Here is a 20,320-nt window from a genome sequence, read left to right on the forward strand (position 1 = left end):
CTCGAGAGATGCTTTTAGTTTCTTTTTGGATCCAGAGACTGTCTCTTTGAATGAATTTCTCTCTGGGGCGGGTCTGATCCCCCCGCTGGGGCTACCAGAGCCAATGCCGTCATGTCACATGCTGGGGATGGGCCCTGGCCAATGGAAAGACTCCGGCTGACTTCGCAGGCTCCAAGGGACACACTGAAGAGATTCCACTCCGGTGCCAGAAGCCCCAGGGAACCTCCCATTCTGAGGGCTCTGTTGGGGAGCGCAGACCTTTACCGCCCCTAAGGCTGGCTTGCGGACCCCGGGGAGCGTTGCCTGCTTCCCTTCCCCACCAGAGCCCCGAGCAGGGTCTGTCCGCAGGGCCGAGCCAGGCCTGTGGCGGTTCTGATGTCTTCCAGCAAGAGGCGCCGTCCAAATCGCCGGCTCCTATCAAACCCTCCGCACTGCGTAATGGATCAGGAATGCTGGCCCCCTCCCACAGCCCCCTCCACCACAGCGTTTATTTAATATCCTGAAAAAATTAACATAACTTCTGTGGCCGCTAACCCGCCCCCCCAAGATAAATATAATAAAAGTGAACTGAAAATGGAAGGAAAGGAAATAGAACCCCACGGAGGGGCTGGGAGTCTTCCAAACCGGAGAGGTTGAGATTCAGGAGGGAATCTGAGCGAAGGAGACACGGAGACGGACACACATGCCCAGAATGACACACACACACAGACAGGCGGCGGAAGGGACTCACAGAAAGACAGACCGCGGGACGCACACTCACACAGGGTGCCAGCAGGGTGCAGATGCGCCAGTGGGGGAGGCATGTGGGGCTGCTGGGGATTTGATGGGTGTGTGTGGGGGGGGTCAACACCCTTTTGTCCAGTTGCCTGCAAGCTTCCCCATTGTTCCCTGTGCGCCCTTGCCCGTGCAGCCGGCTGCTCCCACACACTCCCACACCTCCTTATTCCGCTGACCAAGAGAGACCCCTCCCCACATGCAGATCCCTTGGCTTGCTAGCATGCAAAGAGCCTGGTCACGGGGGTGGTGCGTTCCAAAGCAAGAGCGTCCTTTCCCCGGGCACGTCAGCCAGGACGTGCACAGCGAAGGTGACGTGCCCGCCCCGCACAGCCTTAACTCTTCCCCCACAGCCTTAACTCTGCCCCGCACAGCCTTAACTCTGCCCCCACAGCCTTAACTCTGCCCCGCACAGCCTTAACGCTGCCCCCAGAGCCTTAACTCTGCCCCCACAGCCTTAACGCTGCCCCCAGAGCCTTAACTCTGCCCCCACAGCCTTAATTCTGCCCCGCACAGCCTTAACTCTGCCCCCACAGCCTTAACTCTGCCCCGCACAGCCTTAACGCTGCCCCCAGAGCCTTAACTCTGCCCCCACAGCCTTAATTCTGCCCCGCACAGCCTTAACTCTGCCCCCAGAGCCTTAACTCTGCTCCCAGAGCCTTAACTCTGCCCCCCTCTCAGTGGCCCTGTAGCAGCCTGCGCTTAAGGGGACCTGCTATTTCCCCTGTGCCCACCCTCCTGCGGCCCCGGGGACTCGCCGCCCAGGGAGCGTGCCGGGGTCCTGGACCTGATGGCGGCGGGGCGGGGGCTCGGCTGTCGGCGCCGGTCTCTGTGCCCCTCGCGGGGGGCTCTCTCGCCACCCCCAGGTCCAAAGGGGGCGGGAAGGGGGGGCGAGGTCCCGGGCGCGGGGGGGGACAGCGGGAGAGCTGGGGGGATTCGGGGACCCGCCTCAGAGCCCCACAGCTGCCAGCTCCGATGAGGCCGTTTTGGGGGCGGGGAGGAGGGGGCGAGAGGCGGGGGGGGGGGCCGCGGAGCTGGCGAGGGCCGCGGGGGGGGGGGGGGGGGGGCGGGGGCGCCGCGGGAGGTCGGGCCGAAATGCGGTCGCGGCCCCTTTAATTGCCGGGCCGCTCCCCCCGCCCCCGCCAGGCGCCGCTGGGGGCGAGCGCGAGCTGCGCCGCGTGTCCCGGGCGGGCTTCCGTCGGGCCCGGGAAGAGCGGCCGGTGCCGGGTAACGGGGGAGGCAGCGCGGGGGGGCCCAGGGGAGGGGGGGCGCGGGGGGGTTGGGGGAGGGGCAGAGTGGGGGGGCCCGGGGGCCTTGCAGTGGGAGGGGCCCGGGGGGGTTGGGGGAGGAGGGGCAAAGTGGGGGGGCCCGGGGGAGGAGGGGGCCTTGCAGTGGGAGGGGGGGGCCCTGCAGTGGGGGGGCCCGGGGGAGGGGCAGAGTGGGGGGGCCCGGGGGAGGAGGGGGCCTTGCAGTGGGAGGGGGGGGCCCTGCAGTGGGAGGGGCCCGGGGGGGAGGGGCAGAGTGGGGGGGCCCAGGGGAGGGGGGGCCCTGCAGTGGGAGGGGCCCGGGGGGCGATGGCCTGGCAGGACCCCCCGGGCCCACAAGAGGCGCCCCCCTGACTCGCTCCCCCCCCCCCCCCAGAGCCCGCCGCAGGATGTGCTCCCTGGCGCTGTTCCCGCCCCCGCCCGCCCCCGGGGACGTCTCCCTGTACGAGTTCAACAACGCCCTGGTCTCCGGCCGCCTCTACGAGACGCTCCCGCTGGCTTTCCAGGACCAGGTGAGCCCCCCCCCCGGGGCCAGCCGGGCTCCGCTCCCCCCGCCAGGGTCTGCCGCCAGCCTGGGGCCTCTCGGAAGGGTCGGCTCTGCGGGTGGCTCTGGGGATTCTAGACCCTGGCTCCTTTGCCTGTAACGTGGGGGCCCGAGAGCTGCGAGGCGGCGAGTTCCCTGGGCTGTTGCCTCCTGCCAGCGGGCTCCCTGCTGGTGCCCAGGGCCTGGCGAGGGGAGCGGCTTTCAGAGGCCCTTTGCAAAGGGTGACTCGGGCGCTCTCGGTTCTGTGTGCTGCTCCCAGCCCCGCAGCCGCTGGGTCTCCGATCAAGCCGTTTCACTACAGCCGGTTTGTTGGGTCTTGTATTTGCAGTTGGCTGACCTGCCTGTCCTAGCCATCCCCAAGGAAACCCTGAAAGCTCACAGCCGGCTGGAGCACAGCACAAAGCCTGCCTTCATCCACCACCAGGAGACCCTCTGGAAGAGATGTCTCAATGCATGGTGAGCTGGGGCAAGCCTCTGGCCCTGATCCCCCGCCGGACCCTGCAGGGGCCTTGGAGCTCAAGGGCTGCATTAAAAGCTCTGACTGGCCCGACGTGGGCTGCAGCTCGCTCACCCCTGTGCTACCGTAACACACCCGTAAGACGGGCTTGGTTGCGGGGGGCTGAGAGGTTTCTGCTCTGCTGACAGCCCTGGCTGAGCTGGCCCCATTTTGAATTAAAATGGTCTCATTTCATTCCCCCATGGCTGGCATTTTGGAGCCCCACTGGCCTGAGGCAGCCCGTGCTGGATTTCCCCTTTCAACCCTTGTTTGCAGTCAGCAAGAGGGCACTAAGGGCAGCTGCCCGAAGTGGGAAAGGGTGCTGAGCCCCAGGCTTCTCTGCAGTTTCCAAGGCCGGGCGCGTGTCACTTGGAAATCGTCCCTTCTTTGTGCTGAGGTTAGCAGGAAGCTGCTTGCGGCTGGGACGTCAGGGAGCCGGAGGGTGCTTTGCTTGGTATAAGCTGGAGGCAAAGGGGCTGGAGTATTGGACTAGGTGGGTGGGAGGGAACCGTAGTGCAGAGGAGGGAGTCGGAGGCATGGCTTTTGCTGAGGAGTAGTTGCAGTAAGGTGAAGCAGTGCAAACAAGGTTGGCTTGCAGGGCGATTGCATGCAGCTCCGAAGACTGTTTTAGGCCTTGGATATTGTGTCCAGTTTGTTCATGCCAGAGCCTCTTACCTGCGCACGTAGCTAGGGAGAGGGGGTGGGCTGTTTAGGTTAGGTATGTTACTGTAGTGAGTTCCTCAGCCTTTAAGGGGTTTATCTCTTTTCTCTCTCCCTTTTTACTGCCCCAGTGAGGCAGGGCAGTGCTGTTCTCCCCACACGGGAACTGAGGCACAGAGAGACTGAGTGACTTGCCCATAGCCACGTGGGCCATCTGGTGCAGCAGGGAACAGAACCTGGGTCTCCCAAGTCCCATGCTAGTGACCTGCATTGCTGGGGGGAGGGCTACTCCCCATCCCTGCTGTCTAGCTTCAGCCTGTAGCACTGTGCTGTGTAGGCGACTCAGAGCTTTCTGTCCACAGGCGCGATGTGGGAATGTGTGGGCTGCTCAACGAGATTGCAGGCGCAGAGGAGGAAGGTGGGTCTGGCCGTGGGGTAAGAAAGCAGCTCCCGTGGCGTGTTGCAAAGGAATTGGGTAGCTGTCTCCTAGCGCTTTTCAGGCCTTGATCCCTTCGCCCCTGTCTCCCGAGACTCTGCTGCTCCACCTCACGTCCTCTGGGCCCCGTGCTGCGTCCCTTCCCTCCCACCTGCCGGGGCTCCTCTCCCGGTGCCATGAGTCAGGGAGCACAGAGCTCTAGCACTGAGGCAGCTCAGCTGGAGGAGGTGGGGACGAGTTGACTTCTGGACCAGCCGAAGCTCAGTTGGAGATTAAAGCTGCCCTTCCGCCCTTGCCTCTCTACAGCCCCGGGACCCACAGAGGGGGCTGCTGCCAGAGCAACGGAAGCTTAAAGCAAAACCTCTGCTTGTTTCGCAGAGGGGAGTAAAACCCAACTGGCGTCACCCACAGCGCGGCCTGAGATAGCAACCCGACCCGTAACGAGCAGGGAGACTGTTGTACGGACGTCTCTTGACTGACGCTGTCTCTGGGGGCTGGTTAGGGATGGAAAATCCCATTTAATGGGTTAAACATAATGGTTAAGCAGCTAACTGATCAAAGGGGGTCCAGGCGGGGGGGCTTCCCCCTCCCCCGCCTGCCATGGCTGGGCTGGAGCAGCCCCAGCCCCCACCAGTTAACCGTAACCGGTAAGCCTCACTCATTAACCAGTTAACCTTCCACGTCCCTAATGCCGTTGGACCGGGCTGGCTCAGCACTGCTCCCAGGGGCACCGGGCTCGCGGCTGATTACTGTTGTGTTTAAAATCTCATTTGTGGAATAACACGTCAAGCCTGTAAATTGCAGGTGGCGTCTTGCTTTCAAATGCACAGCAGCTGCTCTAGAACAGCCTCGTGTCTCCCGCCCCGTGGGGTCCCTTGCATCCCCAGGACTAGCTGAGTAAATCACCGAGGGATTGCCTTGCTCCTGGTTCTGCATCTTGTTCCCAGCAGCTGTCAGGACCAGATGCAGGAAACCCTCTGGGATACCTTGCCCCGCAGGGAGAGTCTCTTCCTGACTCATCCTGGGAAGAAGTTGGCTTAATCCCTGAAGCAGGAGGGTTTAGATCCCTGTCAAAACATTTGGGCTTTGATGATGCCAGACGGCCGGAGCAGCCCCTGTCTGTGTCCGGGAGGCCACTTCCCCCTGCCCTTCTCCCCTTTAATCAGCGAACCTATTAAACGTTACGTTTAACTGGTTAATCAGTTACACGGAATTCTGCGTCCTTAGTGCGCACGTCGGTCTTCAGTCCTGCGTCCTGACGTGGAAAGTGACAGTTCCAGAAGGACTGATCTCCCCGCTTCCCTTCCCAGCCTTACGATTCTCTCTCCCCGCCTAGATCTCCAGTGGATGAAAAGAGGCTCGCGCTGGGCGTTGGCTCTGTGCCAGTGGGTCTCCTCTCTCCACGGCTCCCTGTTTCCCCATTTGTCCGTGAGTACTGTGAGGAATGACTCTGCCCTGTTCTCGAGGTCAGCTCTACGCTCAGAAACTGTGTGTCTCAGAGGTGTGAAAAATCCCCCCCCCGAGTGACACAGTCAAAGGGATCTAACCCCCGGGTAGACCCTGCCAACTGAGCTGTCTCCTCTAGAGCAGGCGCAGGCCTTCCACGGGCTGGAGGGCCTCTCCTGTTGGCAGAGGCAGCGTGCTCGCTGCTGCTGCGGTGTCTTTAGGCATAGACAGGCTCCCAGCGGAAGGGAGATGCTGGCACCCATGGAACGTCCTGTGACGTTAGCTGTGTGCGCTCTGCTCTGAACGGGAGGGTGTCTGTTTCCCTGGCGCTGGCGCTGGGTGTGACGTTAGCTGTGTGCGCTCTGCTCTGAATGGGAGGGTGTCTGTTTCCCTGGCCCTGGCGCTGGGTGTGACGTTAGCTGTGTGCGCTCTGCTCTGAATGGGAGGGTGTCTGTTTCCCTGGCCCTGGCGCTGGGTGTGACGTTAGCTGTGCGCTCTGCTCTGAATGGGAGGGTGTCTGTTTCCCTGGCCCTGGCCCTGGGTGTGACGTTAGCTGTGGGTGCTCTGCTCTGAATGGGAGGGTGTCTGTTTCCCTGGCGCTGGGTGTGACGTTAGCTGTGTGTGCTCTGCTCTGAATGGGAGGGTGTCTGTTTCCCTGGCCCTGGCGCTGGGTGTGACGTTAGCTGTGTGCGCTCTGCTCTGAACGGGAGGGTGTCTGTTTCCCTGGCCCTGGCGCTGGGTGTGACGTTAGCTGTGTGCGCTCTGCTCTGAACGGGAGGGTGTCTGTTTCCCTGGCGCTGGGTGTGACGTTAGCTGTGTGTGCTCTGCTCTGAATGGGAGGGTGTCTGTTTCCCTGGCGCTGGGTGTGACGTTAGCTGTGTGTGCTCTGCTCTGAACGGGAGGGTGTCTGTTTCCCTGGCGCTGGGTGTGACGTTAGCTGTGTGTGCTCTGCTCTGAACGGGAGGGTGTCTGTTTCCCTGGCGCTGGGTGTGACGTTAGCTGTGTGTGCTCTGCTCTGAACGGGAGGGTGTCTGTTTCCCTGGCCCTGGCGCTGGGTGTGACGTTAGCTGTGTGCGCTCTGCTCTGAATAGGAGGGTGTCTGTTTCCCTGGCGCTGGGTGTGACGTTAGCTGTGTGTGCTCTGCTCTGAACGGGAGGGTGTCTGTTTCCCTGGCCCTGGCGCTGGGTGTGACGTTAGCTGTGTGCGCTCTGCTCTGAATAGGAGGGTGTCTGTTTCCCTGGCCCTGGCCCTGGGTGTGACGTTAGCTGTGGGTGCTCTGCTCTGAATAGGAGGGTGTCTGTTTCCCTGGCCCTGGCCCTGGGTGTGACGTTAGCTGTGTGTGCTCTGCTCTGAATGGGAGGGTGTCTGTTTCCCTGGCCCTGGCCCTGGGTGTGACGTTAGCTGTGGGTGCTCTGCTCTGAATGGGAGGGTGTCTGTTTCCCTGGCACTGGGTGTGATGTTAGCTGTGTGTGCTCTGCTCTGAATGGGAGGGTGTCTGTTTCCCTGGCCCTGGCCCTGGGTGTGACGTTAGCTGTGTGTGCTCTGCTCTGAATGGGAGGGTGTCTGTTTCCCTGGCGCTGGGTGTGACGTTAGCTGTGTGCGCTCTGCTCTGAATGGGAGGGTGTCTGTTTCCCTGGCGCTGGCGCTGGGTGTGACGTTAGCTGTGTGCGCTCTGCTCTGAATGGGAGGGTGTCTGTTTCCCTGGCGCTGGGTGTGACGTTAGCTGTGTGTGCTCTGCTCTGAATGGGAGGGTGTCTGTTTCCCTGGCGCTGGCGCTGGGTGTGACGTTGGTCCAGCTGGGCAGGAATAGAAATGGTGCCGCAACTAACAAGGCAGCTTCATGTCCGTGCATGCCTAGGTCCATCCCATTGCCTGCCAGCAGCGCGGGGCACGGGACAGGCGTCTAAGCGGCTGGCCTTGTCCAGAATAACAATGCTGCTTTGACTGTGCAGAAGGGCTTTGCTTAGGTGGGTTGGTGTCGGTCTAGACAGGGAAACTGAGGCAGAGAGGGCCAGTAGTGTATGCCTGTGCCGCTTACATTTTTAAACATCGCTAGTCCTGGACTGGGGCTCTGCGAGCTGCATTGCTCCGCGCTCTCTGGCCTGCTGGCCCACCCTGTGCCTCTCTTCCCCCCGCCCCTTTGTCTGTTTGGCTTGCACATTATTTAGGGTAGGGCCTGGTGTGACGGAGCCCACCCCTGCTGGCCACTGTAATAAGAGTAAGTTGCCACTTCACACGCAGGGTGTTTACAGGCTCCTTGCTGATGGTGGCTGAGATTTCCAGAAGGGTCTCAGGGAGTTAGTCGTGCCCCCGGAGAAGCCATGGAGGCCCCTCTGCAGATCCGAGCCATGGTGTGGGGGCGCTGGGGGTCTGCCTGCCCTGCGGAGGCACAGGCGGAGTAGCTAGCCTGAGCACCGCTAGCCGGGATGCTGCAGCAGCAGGGTGTTCGCAGGGGCCAGCCCGCGTGCCGCTGCCGTTGCTCGTACGGCCGCAGGCGCTGCAGTGCCAGCGGCAGTGGGGACACGGGCTCTGCGAAGGCTTCCCGGGGGGGAAGGAGAACGGGACACTGACGAGCAAGGCTTCAGCATGGCCGAGCATCCCAGAGGCACCGAGGAGGGCGAGACGTGCACTCCCACCGATGTCTCGAGGCTGATACCGCTCCCCAGGCAGCTGCCGCCTTCTCTGGCGCTAACACGTTCGTTCTCTTGTCTGCCCCAAGCTCTGCAGCGAGGACATGATCGCCGAGTTCTCCCAGGCTGTGGACTGGTGAGTTCGCTGCAGCGGGGCTCTGCCGGGTGCGTACCTGACGGGCTCTCCCGGGCTGCAGGAGGAGGGGGTAGCCTGAGACGGGCAGACCCCAGTTCAGCTCCTTGCTTGGCCTTGGGCGGGTCACTTTGCCCGAGTTCTCCATCAGTGAGGCGGCTCCGTGGCATTGCCTGCGAGGGAAGGCTGTGAGCCGCCTGGCTTTGCCACAAGGAGCCTGAGGGGGTCAGGCCGCTGTGCTCCTCGCGCGCTTTGCAGCCCCATGTTCCTCTGGGGCTCCCCACCACTGGCCCCACTCGGGTCTCTGAGCCGCCCTGCCTAGAGTTACTGGGCCGGTCGGTTTCTCCATCGTCTGCACCGGACAGGAGCCCCTGGAACTGTTCATCAATGCTCTGGCGCGGGGTGGGCCCTGTGCGAGGCCCTGGGCCACGGTCCCTTTCCACTACACGTGTTTTCTGGGAGCGGGGGGGCCAGGCAGGGCCACAGACTGACCCTGTGGTCCTGCGCGTACTCCAAGGGCTCCGTTGGCAAGTCAGCGCCGCACGCTCCGGCTGGGCTCTCCGTAGATCCGAGGGGGTGGCCTGGCCCCAGCCCCTTCCCAGCTGTTGCTCCTTGCATGGCTAAGGGGAAACAGCAGCCGTCTTGCAGCTTGAAGCAAGCCCCCCCGGCCTGGTCAGTTCAATGCACAGCACAGTCGCACGCAACATTTGGCATCCTCGGGCACATTCTGAATTGGTGCTGCCGGAGGTGGGAGACTGAGCTCCGTGTTCCGGAGCTTGGATTCGGAAAGGCATTTGCCAGGTATTGCTATACGTGATGTGATAGCAGTGCCTGACAGAGGTATTGGAGAATCTCCCATCCACAATGCATTTACCCTCCCAATGGCACTGTGGGGAAGGCCAGGCGATTATTGAGAGATTAAGTGACTTGACCAGGGTCACAGAGGAAGTATGTGGCATAGCAAGGAACTGACCCCAGGTTTTCCAAGTCCTAGGCTAGCACCCATCCTTCCTAAATGCACAAGTTCAGCACTACTGAAATGCAGCTACTTCTGGGGTGGGACTGAGGGGTTCCACATTGCCCTACACAACAGTGGGGGAGTGACGACATTTATTTTGCTAGATACCATAGCACCCTGTAGGAAACTTGTGGGAATATGGTTTCTCTCTTCTCGGGAAGGACAAAAGTTTGAGGAGACCTTGCCGGGGCTTGAGCCTGATGCTCAGCGTGCTGGAAAACATCCTGTAATGCCATCACGGGCAGCCTGCGGCCCCTCGGGGGAGGTGTGCGGCCCGCGAGACGTTTTGGTTAAGGGTTGGCTGATTCGGCGGGTTTGCCTCTCGGTAGAACTGTGATACACACCAGGCCGGGGCCTGCCGAGTGCACACAACGCTGCCTGTGAAACCAGCCATGCCCTCTGCAGCCAGTTCCCCGCACGTCCTGGGTGCGCCTGCGCCAGGCGCAGAGCCCCCCTCGCCCAGAAGGCTGATGTGGTTACCGCAGTCTTGCAGCCCACTGAGACGGGGGGGCACTTACGCAGCCCACCCCCCAGCCCAGCTTGCCCATCGCTGCACTGCTCTTTGCCATCAGGCACCCTGTGCATCCCAGCCTTTCAGACCCTCCCTCTCCGCTGCTTTTCCAGGGCCGGCTGCTCCATCCGGGCTTTTGCCTGGCACCCCCACACCAGCAAGTTTGCTGTGGCCCTTCTGGATGACTCCATCCGGGTTTACAACAGCAGCAGGTGAGGCGCCGGGGGCGGGGCTGCGGAGTTGATGTGTGGGTGAGGGCTCCTGCGCTGAGGCCGGATGCCTTCGCTGCTAAGGGAGCCCCGCTCGGGAGCGGGAGTCAAGGAGCTGGCAACAGCGCTCCTCTGAGGCCCTGTGCGCCAGGCTGCGCGTGGGAAGGAGCTGCAGCCGCGGGGGTCCCCAGTCCTTCCTGCCATGCTGTGCGGGGCCAGGCCTCTGGAGCTGTGTCTGACTCGGCCTCTCCCCCCAGGGCCCTGCCTTGCTCTGGTCTGCGTCCATACGCGAGATTGTCAGGGGCTCCTGGCCTTTATGGGAGCGCTGCGCTTGGCCCCGCTCGGGTAACTGCTGGGGCAGAGGAGTCCGGGGGCTGCACCTGGGGTCCTCTCCTTGTCGTTGGACCAGGCCTCCCTTTTGCTCAAGGGAACATCCCCACCCCCACCCCGACCCCCGTGTGAGATCAGCCAGGCTCCGAGCGCTCCTGCTGCAGAGTCCCTGTGGACAGGCTGCAGCCCCGACTAGCTGCGCTCTGCCCGGAGCCCTTGAGTCCCCGGCTGGTGCCGACAAAGGGAGGGGCTGGTTTCCAGTGCGATGTGGCCCCGGGGATGTGACGAGGGGGGTGCACATCCCGGACTTTGGGTCCGGCCCCTAGTTCCACAGGCCAGGCTGCTGGAATTCCACTGTCCGTGCCAGGCCCCTCTGCTCTCACATTGCTCAGAGCTTGGAGGCCGCAGCCCGTGGCTTTGCGTGGAGCTCGGGGGGAAGGAGAGTTCCTAGGAAGTTCTCTCGGTGCCTTGAGGCTTCCCTGCTCCTTACTCAGCCCACAGAGTCGCCCTGCCCTGGCCTGGCCTGCCGGGAGGGAAGGTGGGGCCTTGGGGTTTGTTCTTCAGCGCCAAGGCAGCACCTCCATTCTGGGTCTCTTGGCACCGAGTGCCACCATTCCTCTGCGTGCCCCATAAGAGCAGCCACGCGGGGTCAGCCCAGTGTCCTGTCTGCCCACAGTGGCCAAGTGAACGGACCAGGGAACCATCAAGTGATCCCTCCCCTGTCCCCCATTCCCAGCCTCCAGCAGACAGAGGCTAGGGACACCGTCCCTGCCCAGCCTGGCTTAACAGCCACTGAGGGACCTAACCTAACTGTATCTAGTTCTTATTTGAACCCTGTTCAAGTCTTGGTTTAGACAACCTCCTCTGGCGAGGAGTTGCACAGGTTGACTGCGCTGTGAGAAGAAAACTTCCTTTTGTTTGTTTTAAAACTGCTACCCATTAATCTCATGTGATGACCCCTCGTTGTTACGGGAGCAAGAAAATATTATTCACGTTCTCCACGCTGCTCATGATTGTATAGACCTCTATCGTATTCCCCCTTGGTTCCCTCTTTTCTAAGATGAAAAGTCCAAGTTTTATTAATCTCTCCTCATGGCAGCTGTTCCATCCCCTTAATCATTTTTGTTGCACTTTACTGAACTTTTTCCGATGCCAAGAGATCTTTTTGAGATGAGGTGACCACATCTACACGTAGTGCTCAAGATGTAGGCGTGCCATGGATTTATATAGAGGTGGTAAGATATTCTCTCTCTCTCTCTCCGTGATTCCCAGCAGTGTTTGCTTTTCTGACTGCTGTGCACATCGAGTGGATGTTTTCGGAGAACTCTCCAGGCTCTCTCTCGAGTGGTTATAGCTAACTTAGTCCCCTTCGCTCTGGGATGATGTTTTCCAATGGGCGTTACTTTGCACTGATCAGCGGTACAATTCATCTGCCGTTTGTTGCCCACTCACCCAGTCTGGCAAGATCCTTTTGAAGCTCTTTGCAGGCTGCTTTGGTCTCCACTATCTTGAGCAGTTTGGTGTCGTCGGCAAATGTTGCCACCTCCCTGTGCACCCCCTTCTCCAGCTCGTGTGTGAGCGTGGTGGACACCACTGGTTTCCCCCTCTCCTGCCCAGTGCTGGCTCTGTGACGCGGCACTGCTCCCTGCGCTAGCCAGTCCGTCCACCGCTCGCACGTGGTCCGCTCTTGGCAGGTTCCTGGTGGTCCCAGGATTCTTACGGGAGTCTCGGGCAGGTCTGTCTCCCGTTTTCTCTCCGGTCCCCCCTCTGCTCCAGGCTGTCCAGTGTGCAGGAAACCAGCACTGGCCGCGCTTAGCCCAGGGAGGGGGGCTTTGGCTGCCAGCAAGGCCTGGCCCTGGGGGCCTAGTGAGGGGGAAGCGTGTCCCGCAGGGGGCTCAGACCAGCTCCCAGCTCCTCGTATCAGCCTGTCCCCTGGGCACGGGCCGTGGTCGGAGAGCCGGTAGCTCCTGCAGGCTCTTCCTGTGTTGCCAGCAGAGCTCCTCTGGCCCGGAGGCCTCCTGCAGACCAATGCCAGAACCGTCCCAGCGCCCCCAGCATCCCCCGTTCGACTTCAGGTTAGAAATCCATAAGCCCCCGTCTCCCTGTTCGCGCCGCCAGGCTGGCCCCTCTTCCCACAGGCTCGGACGGTCTCCTGGCCCGCGAGAGGCTGCGTTAGGGGACGTCTCGCTTTCCCCCGGAGGCATCCCTTGAATTTCGTCTCCCCTGCAGGTCTCCCCGCTCGCTGCGTGGGTCTCCGCAGGCAGATAAAGCCCTCCTTAAAAGAAGACTCTCCCAGCGCATTCTGAAATGCTGCCGGCTTTCCCCCTCACCAGCTGCATCCCCCGGCCGCACTTCCGTGCCAGCAGCAGCCAGATCCTGCCCAGTCACTGCTGGGCCTGGGCCGCAGGGAGCGCCGGGCACGGCCCTTACGCAGACTAGGTGCGCCGCCGTCTCTGTCCTCGCGCACCTCTGAGCCTTGGAGCTGCACTGTCCCCGGGTGGGGATCTAGCCAGCTTCCCCCAGGCCTGGTCCTTGCGTCCGGGGACTCCCCCAAAGCAAAGCCAGCGTCCTGCTGAGAGGGGCTCGGCGTTCGGTCGTGCCCTGGGGTGGCTCTGGGGCGAGGTACGGACCGAGCGCCTGTCGGCTCTGGGATTGCTGCAGACGGTTGGAACGTTTCTCCGGAATCGGTGTGTTGTGCTCACATCCGGGTGTGCTTTAACCCCTCCCCCGCTGTGCGGGGCTAGACACAGCTGCTGCTCCGCCCTCGGGGACCACGCGTCGGTGGCGTGCGTACGGGCTCTGGGATCACGTCTGCCTCTGGTGATGCCCGAGCACCCCGTAGTCGGTAGCTCGTTTGCCTTCAGAGCCCTCCTGTGGGGCAGGGCAGGGCTGTTATCCCTGTTGGCTCCGAGATCAAGGGTCTTGCGCAAGATCGCACAGGAAGCTTGTGTGGGAAGAGGGAACTGAGCCTCTGTCTGTGGAGTTCTGGCGAGCTCCCTAACCGCTAGGCAGCCCTTCTCTCCGTGTAGACACACGGGCTGTGCGGTAGCTGTGTGCACATCCCAGGCATGAACCCCGCTCGGTCGGCAGGGTGTGGGAGGCTCTCTCGGCACCCCCTGCTGCTGCTGCCGTGGTCTCCCACGTCGCCCCTTCTCTCCTCTCCTGCAGCGCGACGGTCCCCATCCTGAAACACCGCCTGCAGCGCAGCGTGGCCGCCCTGGCCTGGAAGCCGCTGTGTGCCTCCATCCTTGCCGTGGCATGCCAGAGCTGTGTCTTGGTTTGGCACCTGGACCCCACGTCCCTTTCCACCAGGTAATCCTCCGCCTCCAGACCTGGGTGGGCCCCAGCGGTCTCCTCTGCCGGCCAGGGCCAGGACCCACGTGTCTGGTACGACGGTGGCTCGCCTGTCACCAGGCCCCCATTCCGAGCCCCGTGCAGCGGGGTTTGGATCAAAGCCACCTGGCAGCGAACCTGCAGCGTCAGCCGGATGGAGCCTGCTCGCAAGCGCGCTCTCTTCTCTCCTCCAGGCCGTCCTCTGGCTGCGCCCAGGTGCTTGCTCATCCCGGCCACAGCCCCGTCACCAGCCTGGCGTGGGCCCCCAGTGGGGAGATGCTGCTCTCAGCCTCGCCTGTGGACACCGCCATGCTTGTGAGTAGGGAGGGCGCAGGGTGGCCTCTGGTGGGGGGAGTGGCTGGAACAGCCAGAACTGCAGTCATCTCACTCGTGGCGCCCTCCAGTGGCTCGTCCCACGTAGGCCACGTGCCCTAGCAGCAGAGTTCAAAGGCTTCCCCGCGTAGCTGTGTCCTGTTGGGCCCCTGGATCCCTGCCAGTCCTGCCCCGTTACCTGAAGCCTGTACAGCTGGGTGCTCGTGGGGCTCCCCTGGGGGCTGTTCGCTGGGCCAGTGGCGCACAGGGCAGCCTGGCTGCCGAGCCGGCGAGGACTGGAAGGAACTCCTGCGCCCGCGTCCAGTCCCCAGCCGGCGCCACCGACCCCTTGCCCAGGGCTGTCGCACGGCTGCCTCTCCTAGTGCCCAGCCTCACGCTCACTGGGGTCCTGCTCTTACTGCATCGGGGAGGGGCTTTGCCAGTCGGAGCCCCCGCCCTAGCCTGGCCTCTTTGTGAAGGCCCTGAGAGCCGGTCTTAGGGAGCGCAGCGTCACTGCAGGGTCCACCCAGCTCAACCCTCCCCCCCCCCCCCAGCAAGCAGGGACTCTCCGATCTTCCCCCGCCCCCAGCTGCGGGGAGAGTCCTGTCTGTCCCATGTTACCCTCCCTCCCGCCCTCTCTAGGTGTGGGACGTGTCCACGGAAAACTGTGTCCCGCTGCAGTGGTTCGGAGGGGGCGGAGTCACCTACCTTGCGTGGTCCCCGGACGGCAGCAGGGTGCTAGCAGCCACGCCCTCCGCCGTGTTCAGGTGAGGAGGAGGGATCCTCAGACCCAGGGGAGTGTGGTCTGGTGGTTAGAGCAGGGGCCCGGCGTTGAGGTCCTTAGGTCTAGTCTCCCCTTTGGATCTGAGCAAGTCGCTGCCTTTCTTGGCGCGTCTGCGCCTTGTCTGGGAACCAGAGGCTGCTAGGACCCACGGGGGGGGCCGAAGTGCCGTGAGACGGGGGGTTCTCCACAGTCTGCCCTTCTGCTGCTGGCAGGTGGGAGCTGGACGCTGCCGTCCGGGCAGGTGTCCTGGCCTGGCTGCGTCTGTCCCTCCCCTCCGCCCAGACGCCTGCCCTGGCCTAGCTCCAAACACTGCGCCCTGCGGCTTAGTCGCTCAGGGTATGTCTACACTCCCCCCCTAGTTCGAACTAGGAATTGGGCTTCCTATTCCGAACCATCTAGTTCGTGCCGCGTGTAGCCGCGGGCACGGAGCCGCACTAGCGGACATTTAAAAATGGCGGCGCCCGGCAACATGCAAATGAAGCCCAGGAAATTCAAATCCCGGGCTTCATTTTCAAGTTCGTGTGACTACATTAACCACCCTAGTTCGAACTAGCGGGGTAGTGTAGACAGACCCTCAGGCAGAGGCGGGCCCGGATTTGACACGCCCCCAGCCGTCCGTGCGGACCGTGGCCCGTCTGTCGGTGGCGGCTGCGTGGTCCCTGGGCCACGTCTCGTGCTATTGCGTCTGACGCGTGAAATGGGGCTGCTGGAGATTCATGGGGGGGAGGGGGAGAGGGCTCTCTCGCCCCAGCCTGTCTCTCTCGCCCCAGCCTGTCTCTCTCGCAGGGTGTGGGAAGCTCAGATGTGGACGTGCGAGCGGTGGCCCACGATCAAGGGGCGCTGCAAGGTAGGTGTCGGTCCTCGCTCGCTCAGCCAGTAATGGGCAGCCCCAAGCAGCCTGCTCTGGTGCAGGTTAAAGGTCAAACACTGACCAGCGAGGTCCCCCCACGGCCCTGCCACGTAGCAGGAGCAGATGCAGTCGCCCTGCCTCGGCCGCCCCCCGCCTGGGGTGAGCGGGGCGCTCTGCTTCGCTCTCCGGATTGGTGGCCCCTTCCGGACACAGCAGGGCAGTGGCTCTTTGTGCTGCTCCCTTCCTCTAGGGCCCATCAGCCTCCAGTCCCGCGCTGTCACAGGCAGCCACGGAGGTCTGTGGGGAGCCAGCGGGAGGCGAGGCTAAAAGGGAACCGTGATCCGGCTCTCGTGAGGGTCAAGCCAAGGCCTTGAGCTGTGCTCGTTACGAGTCCCAGGCTGCTTTTGATTGAATTGGGGCATCGGCCCCAGGTCCTGGCCGAATTCCTCTCCAGCCGCTGGCTGCTGGACTCGCCATCTCTCCCGGCGGCGTTTCTGAGCGGGGTGACTGGGGCGTGAGCCGCGTGGTGTCCAGGAACCGCCGGGGGAAGCTGCGTGGCTCAGTCCCCAGCCAGCTCTGAGGACGAAGGGCGCCGTGTTCTGCAAGTGGCTGATGCTGGATGTAACGGTGAGCCTTTCCTCCCCGCAGACAGGGTGCTGGAGCCCCGATGGCAGCCGGTTGCTCTTTACGGTCCAGGGGGAATCGGTCATTTACTCCTTGTCCTTCTCCGAGTACAGTGGTGAGTTCGGTTAAACTTTCCGAGAGGAGCTCGCCGGCTCCCCCGGGCTGTGAGACTCCCACGGCCACGCCGGTCGCTCAGGCGCTCTCCAGCCTCATCTCGGCCTTCCTCCCGTGCGCTCCTGCTCCTTTCCTCCTGGCCTGGGAGCTGGCTGTGAAATGTGTCAAACGCAGACCAGCCAAAGCCAGCGCTGGGGCGCAGCCTCCGCTCCCTCCAGAACACGCCCTGTAGGGCTGGCTATCTGAGGCAGGCGTGGGGCGGGGGAGAACTCGTTAGTTTCCCGATGCTTGTAGCTCCGAGGTAGCCCAGTGCGGGGAGGTTGTCGGAGGCTCGGAGGAGTCAAGTGTGCAGCTGCTGGGGACTTGCATTGGGAATTGGGCGTCTGATTTCTCTTTGAAGCCAGGAAAAAAACGCTGTAGGCAGCTTCAGGGTAGCCGAGCGGCAGAATTCACCCATCTCGGGCTCCTCTCTTCCAGGTGAGCTGCAAGGGCAAGTCGGTGGGTCGAAAACAGCTTCTATTGTGGCCGACCTGTCTGAGACCGGCTTCGAGACGCTGTACGGGGAGGAGAGGTGAGAGCAGAGCTGCAGCGCCCAGGGCAGGGCGCAGACACCGCCCTTGCCTGGAGGATGAAATAGCCCCGTGCGTGTTGCTCGCGATCCGTGTGTCCGGGGAACACCTGGCTTGCACGGCCTGAGTCTCCCGCTTGCTATTGCGGGCGGTTCTCATGGGAAAATCGTTGCCCAGAGCCTGGTGCCAAACAGCGAGTCCCTTGCTAAGTTCTCTCTGATCCTGGGTGGCTGCAGGTTGGGGTGACCCCGAGGGGGAAGGACGGGATCACACCGAGCGGACACGGCAGCTATTTGATTTCAGCCCCGGGGCCCAGGGTGGAAGCCAGGGGAGCAGGCCTCCCTGTAAGCCGGGCGCTTGGGCGGCCGCTCAGAGTCCAGTGCTGCCCAGCTGATTAGCAGAGCGCCCGCAGCTTGGCTCGTGCGCGCGCACCACACGCCTCGGTGCGCGCGCACCACACGCCTCGGTGCGCGCGCACCACACGCCTCGGTGCGCGCGCACCACACGCCTCGGTGCGCGCGCACCACACGCCTCGGTGCGCGCGCACCACACGCCTCGGTGCGCGCGCAGCCACTCACTGCACACGTGGGTGGTGAGGGCCAGAGGGCGCGTTGCTGGGGGTTTCCCAGTTACGCTGCCCTGCCCCTAGGACAGATCTTCTGTGATGCAGAGGGCAGGTGGGAACGGAGGCGCCCGCGGGGGCAGGTTCCTGAGCTAGCTCCCGGTGTTGCTTTAGGATCGGCGGGGAAGTGCACTCCATGGCGTGGGACCCCAGCGGCGAGCGGCTTGCGGCTGTCATCAGAGGTAAAGCCTTGAGCGGCCCCCGTGCGAGGCTTGTTTCCTCTCGTGCGGAGCCCCACGCGCTACAGGGGAGCGTGTCTGGGGCGCTGCCCCCCAGCGTGCTGAGCAAGGCCCCCGGAAAGCTGCTGCTGGCCCAGCGCCTCCCCCCAAATCCTTCAGTTGTGGGCCTTGTACACGCGCGTGCGCCTGCCTGGAGACCAGCTGTGGCCGGTCACTCCGAGCGCTCGGAGTCTCGCCCGCCCTGCCGGTCAGGAAACCAGCGCACCAGCTCCCAGCAGGCTCTGCCCAGCCACGGTCCCGGCCGATTTCTGCCTCCGATCTTAACCCGCCCCCTCCGGAAGGGTTATTGATCGACAGGCACACCGGCGAGGGCTGCAGTTGCTAAAGGAGTCTCACGTCCGGCAGGCGCCCGGCTCCGGGTCCAGGCTTGTCGTGGTGGCCAGCTCGAGTCCCGTCTCTGGTTCCTTCGCGCCTCTGGCAGGCCCCCGCCCCTTCGTAGGACTGTCCCCATGCGGAGGCTGGCGCGGGAATGGGCCACAGGCGGAAGCCCGATGTCCAGTGGAGTTAGCTCCCACGCGGGCGCGTCCCCGCCCTTCGCACCCGCCTCCCCGCAGAGGGGCCGACTCAGGGAAGAGTCCTGCAGCTGCTGACAAACCCCCCGTCAGACCAGCTGCCGGCCCGCGCCCCATTGACGCGCTTTCTCCCCTTTGCAGGGAGCCCCGAGGCCGCCGAGAGCAGGACGATTGTCGCCGTGTTTCGAACCCGCAACAGCCCCGTGTTTGAGCTCCTGCCGTGGTGAGGGCTCTGGAGCACCCGCTGGGCCGGGGGGCGGGATTTGGCCAGGCCCAAGTGTCCCTTCCCCCTCCCTGCAGGGGGCTGCCCCTGGGGGGGGCACGTGGCATTCGTGAGCCCCGTGAGGGCGGGGAATCGCTGGGCGGGTGCGCGGCCCCTCGTCACTGTCTCCTCTGTCCCCTCTAGCGGCTTCCTGCAGGGCGAGCCGGGGGCTCAGCCACAGCTGCTTGCTTTCCATCCCTGCTTCAAGAAGGGGGCCCTCCTGACTGTGGTGAGTGCAGCCTGGCCTGGCGGGCGCGGGGGTGCTCGGAGGTTGGGGCCGTAGGCATGGGGCTGCCATTGCCCCCCTGGGCCGGGGGGCATGGGGAGGGGGCGGCGGCACAGACCCCAGGGGGCCGTGGGCCTTGGGAGCTGCTGGCATGGGGAGGGGGCGGAGGCACAGACCCCAGGGGGCCGTGGGCCTTGGGAGCTGCTGGCATGGGGAGGGGGCGGTGACACAGACCCCAGGGGGCCGTGGGCCTTGAGCTGCTGGCATGGGAAAGGGGCGGAGGCACAGACCCCAGGGGGCCGTGGGCCTTGGGAGCTGCTGGCATGGGGAGGGGGCGGCGGCACAGACCCCAGGGGGCCGTGGGCCTTGGGAGCTGCTGGCATGGGGAGGGGGCGGTGGCTATCCTGACAACCCCACACGGGGGCCCCCAAACGCCCTGTTCTCCCCCCCCTGAGGACAGCAGGCTGGATGGGCCTTGGGGCTGCTGCAGGGCGGGTCCCGTGGGCTGTATCGAGCTGAGCCGGTGCTCATGTGTGTCTCCCCCCTCAGTGCTGGTCTACAGGGAGGATCAGCCACGTCCCCTTTTTCTTTGTGAGCGCCCAGTTTCCCGGCCTCAGCCCCCGGCACAGCCCTGTGGCCGCCCTCAGCAGCAGCGCCAGCGTGCGGGAGCAGCCCTTGTTCTCGGAGCTGTGAAGAGGAGCAGGGCCGTTCCCGTGCCCTGCTGCCGGGCAGCCACGGTGCTCGGCCCCGGGACGTCACGCCTGGCCGGCCCATCCGCTGGGGAGCCAGAGACTCGTCTGGGCGGGGGCCTGGAAGGACCTGTTCTGTTCTGTTTGCTCTCAGCACCTGCCTGAGGAGGCAGCCCGGGGCGCGGCCCTGCCTGTGAACGCTCGGTGCGGGCGGGATTAAAGATCCAGTCCCTGCGCCTCCCCGCCTCACCCGCGCACCACTTGCTCGGCAGCCGCAGGGCTCACGGGCGGCGTGTTCAGCCCCGAGCCACTGCCTTTGCACGACTGCGGGGGGCTCCCACTTGCAGGCGCCTTTCCCCGGCTCCCCCCGTCAGTGCTGCGCCGGGGCCCGGGTGGGGCTGGCGGTTCCAGCTCGCTGCGGGCGGCGCCGAGCGGGGCTGCTCGGCACGGGGGCTTCATCAACGGGTCCCCTGGGCGCTAGCTCAGTTCTGTCCCCGCTGGTCTGCACCAGGTCAGAGCGGCTCCCGCCCCCGGTGGCTCACCAGGGCTGCTGTGAGGATTGCTGGGCCCAACGCCTGAGTCTGAGCGCGACTGGTCCACATGGGCGTGGAACCCTGGCCCCTCTGGTGTGTGGATTAGTCAGGGCCTGGGCAGCCGGGCAAGGTGCCTGGCTTGGGGTCGAAGAGCGCCTCTTGCTGACAGCTCGCACGGTGCCTGTTACAGCGCGGGGGG

General features: G+C 63.8%; 1 protein-coding gene across 7 annotated transcripts; it reads left to right on the forward strand.

Moving 5' to 3' along the window:
- Nucleotides 1-1,907: 1,907 nt before the first annotated feature.
- Nucleotides 1,908-19,826, forward strand: AAAS (aladin WD repeat nucleoporin). 7 transcript variants are annotated; one of them, XM_075901600.2, is made up of 18 exons: nucleotides 1,908-2,001; nucleotides 2,416-2,551; nucleotides 2,912-3,039; nucleotides 4,102-4,157; nucleotides 5,512-5,603; nucleotides 8,341-8,387; nucleotides 10,027-10,125; nucleotides 12,682-12,891; nucleotides 13,621-13,764; nucleotides 13,980-14,100; nucleotides 14,740-14,864; nucleotides 15,668-15,728; nucleotides 16,380-16,470; nucleotides 16,947-17,040; nucleotides 17,775-17,842; nucleotides 18,553-18,634; nucleotides 18,818-18,902; nucleotides 19,449-19,826. In XM_075901600.2, the coding sequence occupies exons 2-18, from the start codon at nucleotides 2,429-2,431 to the stop codon at nucleotides 19,590-19,592; spliced, it is 1,770 nt and encodes a 589-aa protein (XP_075757715.2). In that variant the 5' UTR covers nucleotides 1,908-2,001; nucleotides 2,416-2,428; the 3' UTR covers nucleotides 19,593-19,826. The 7 variants fall into 7 exon arrangements, with proteins under 7 accessions (XP_075757715.2, XP_075757718.2, XP_075757717.2 ...); XM_075901603.2 differs by lacking the exon at nucleotides 12,682-12,891; XM_075901602.2 differs by lacking the exon at nucleotides 1,908-2,001 and having other exon boundaries at nucleotides 8,341-8,416.
- The last annotated feature ends 494 nt before the right edge of the window (nucleotides 19,827-20,320 follow it).

This window comes from Pelodiscus sinensis, chromosome 31, assembly GCF_052426305.1.
Source record: "Pelodiscus sinensis isolate ZL-2025 chromosome 31, ASM5242630v1, whole genome shotgun sequence".
NCBI lineage: Eukaryota > Metazoa > Chordata > Testudines > Trionychidae > Pelodiscus > Pelodiscus sinensis.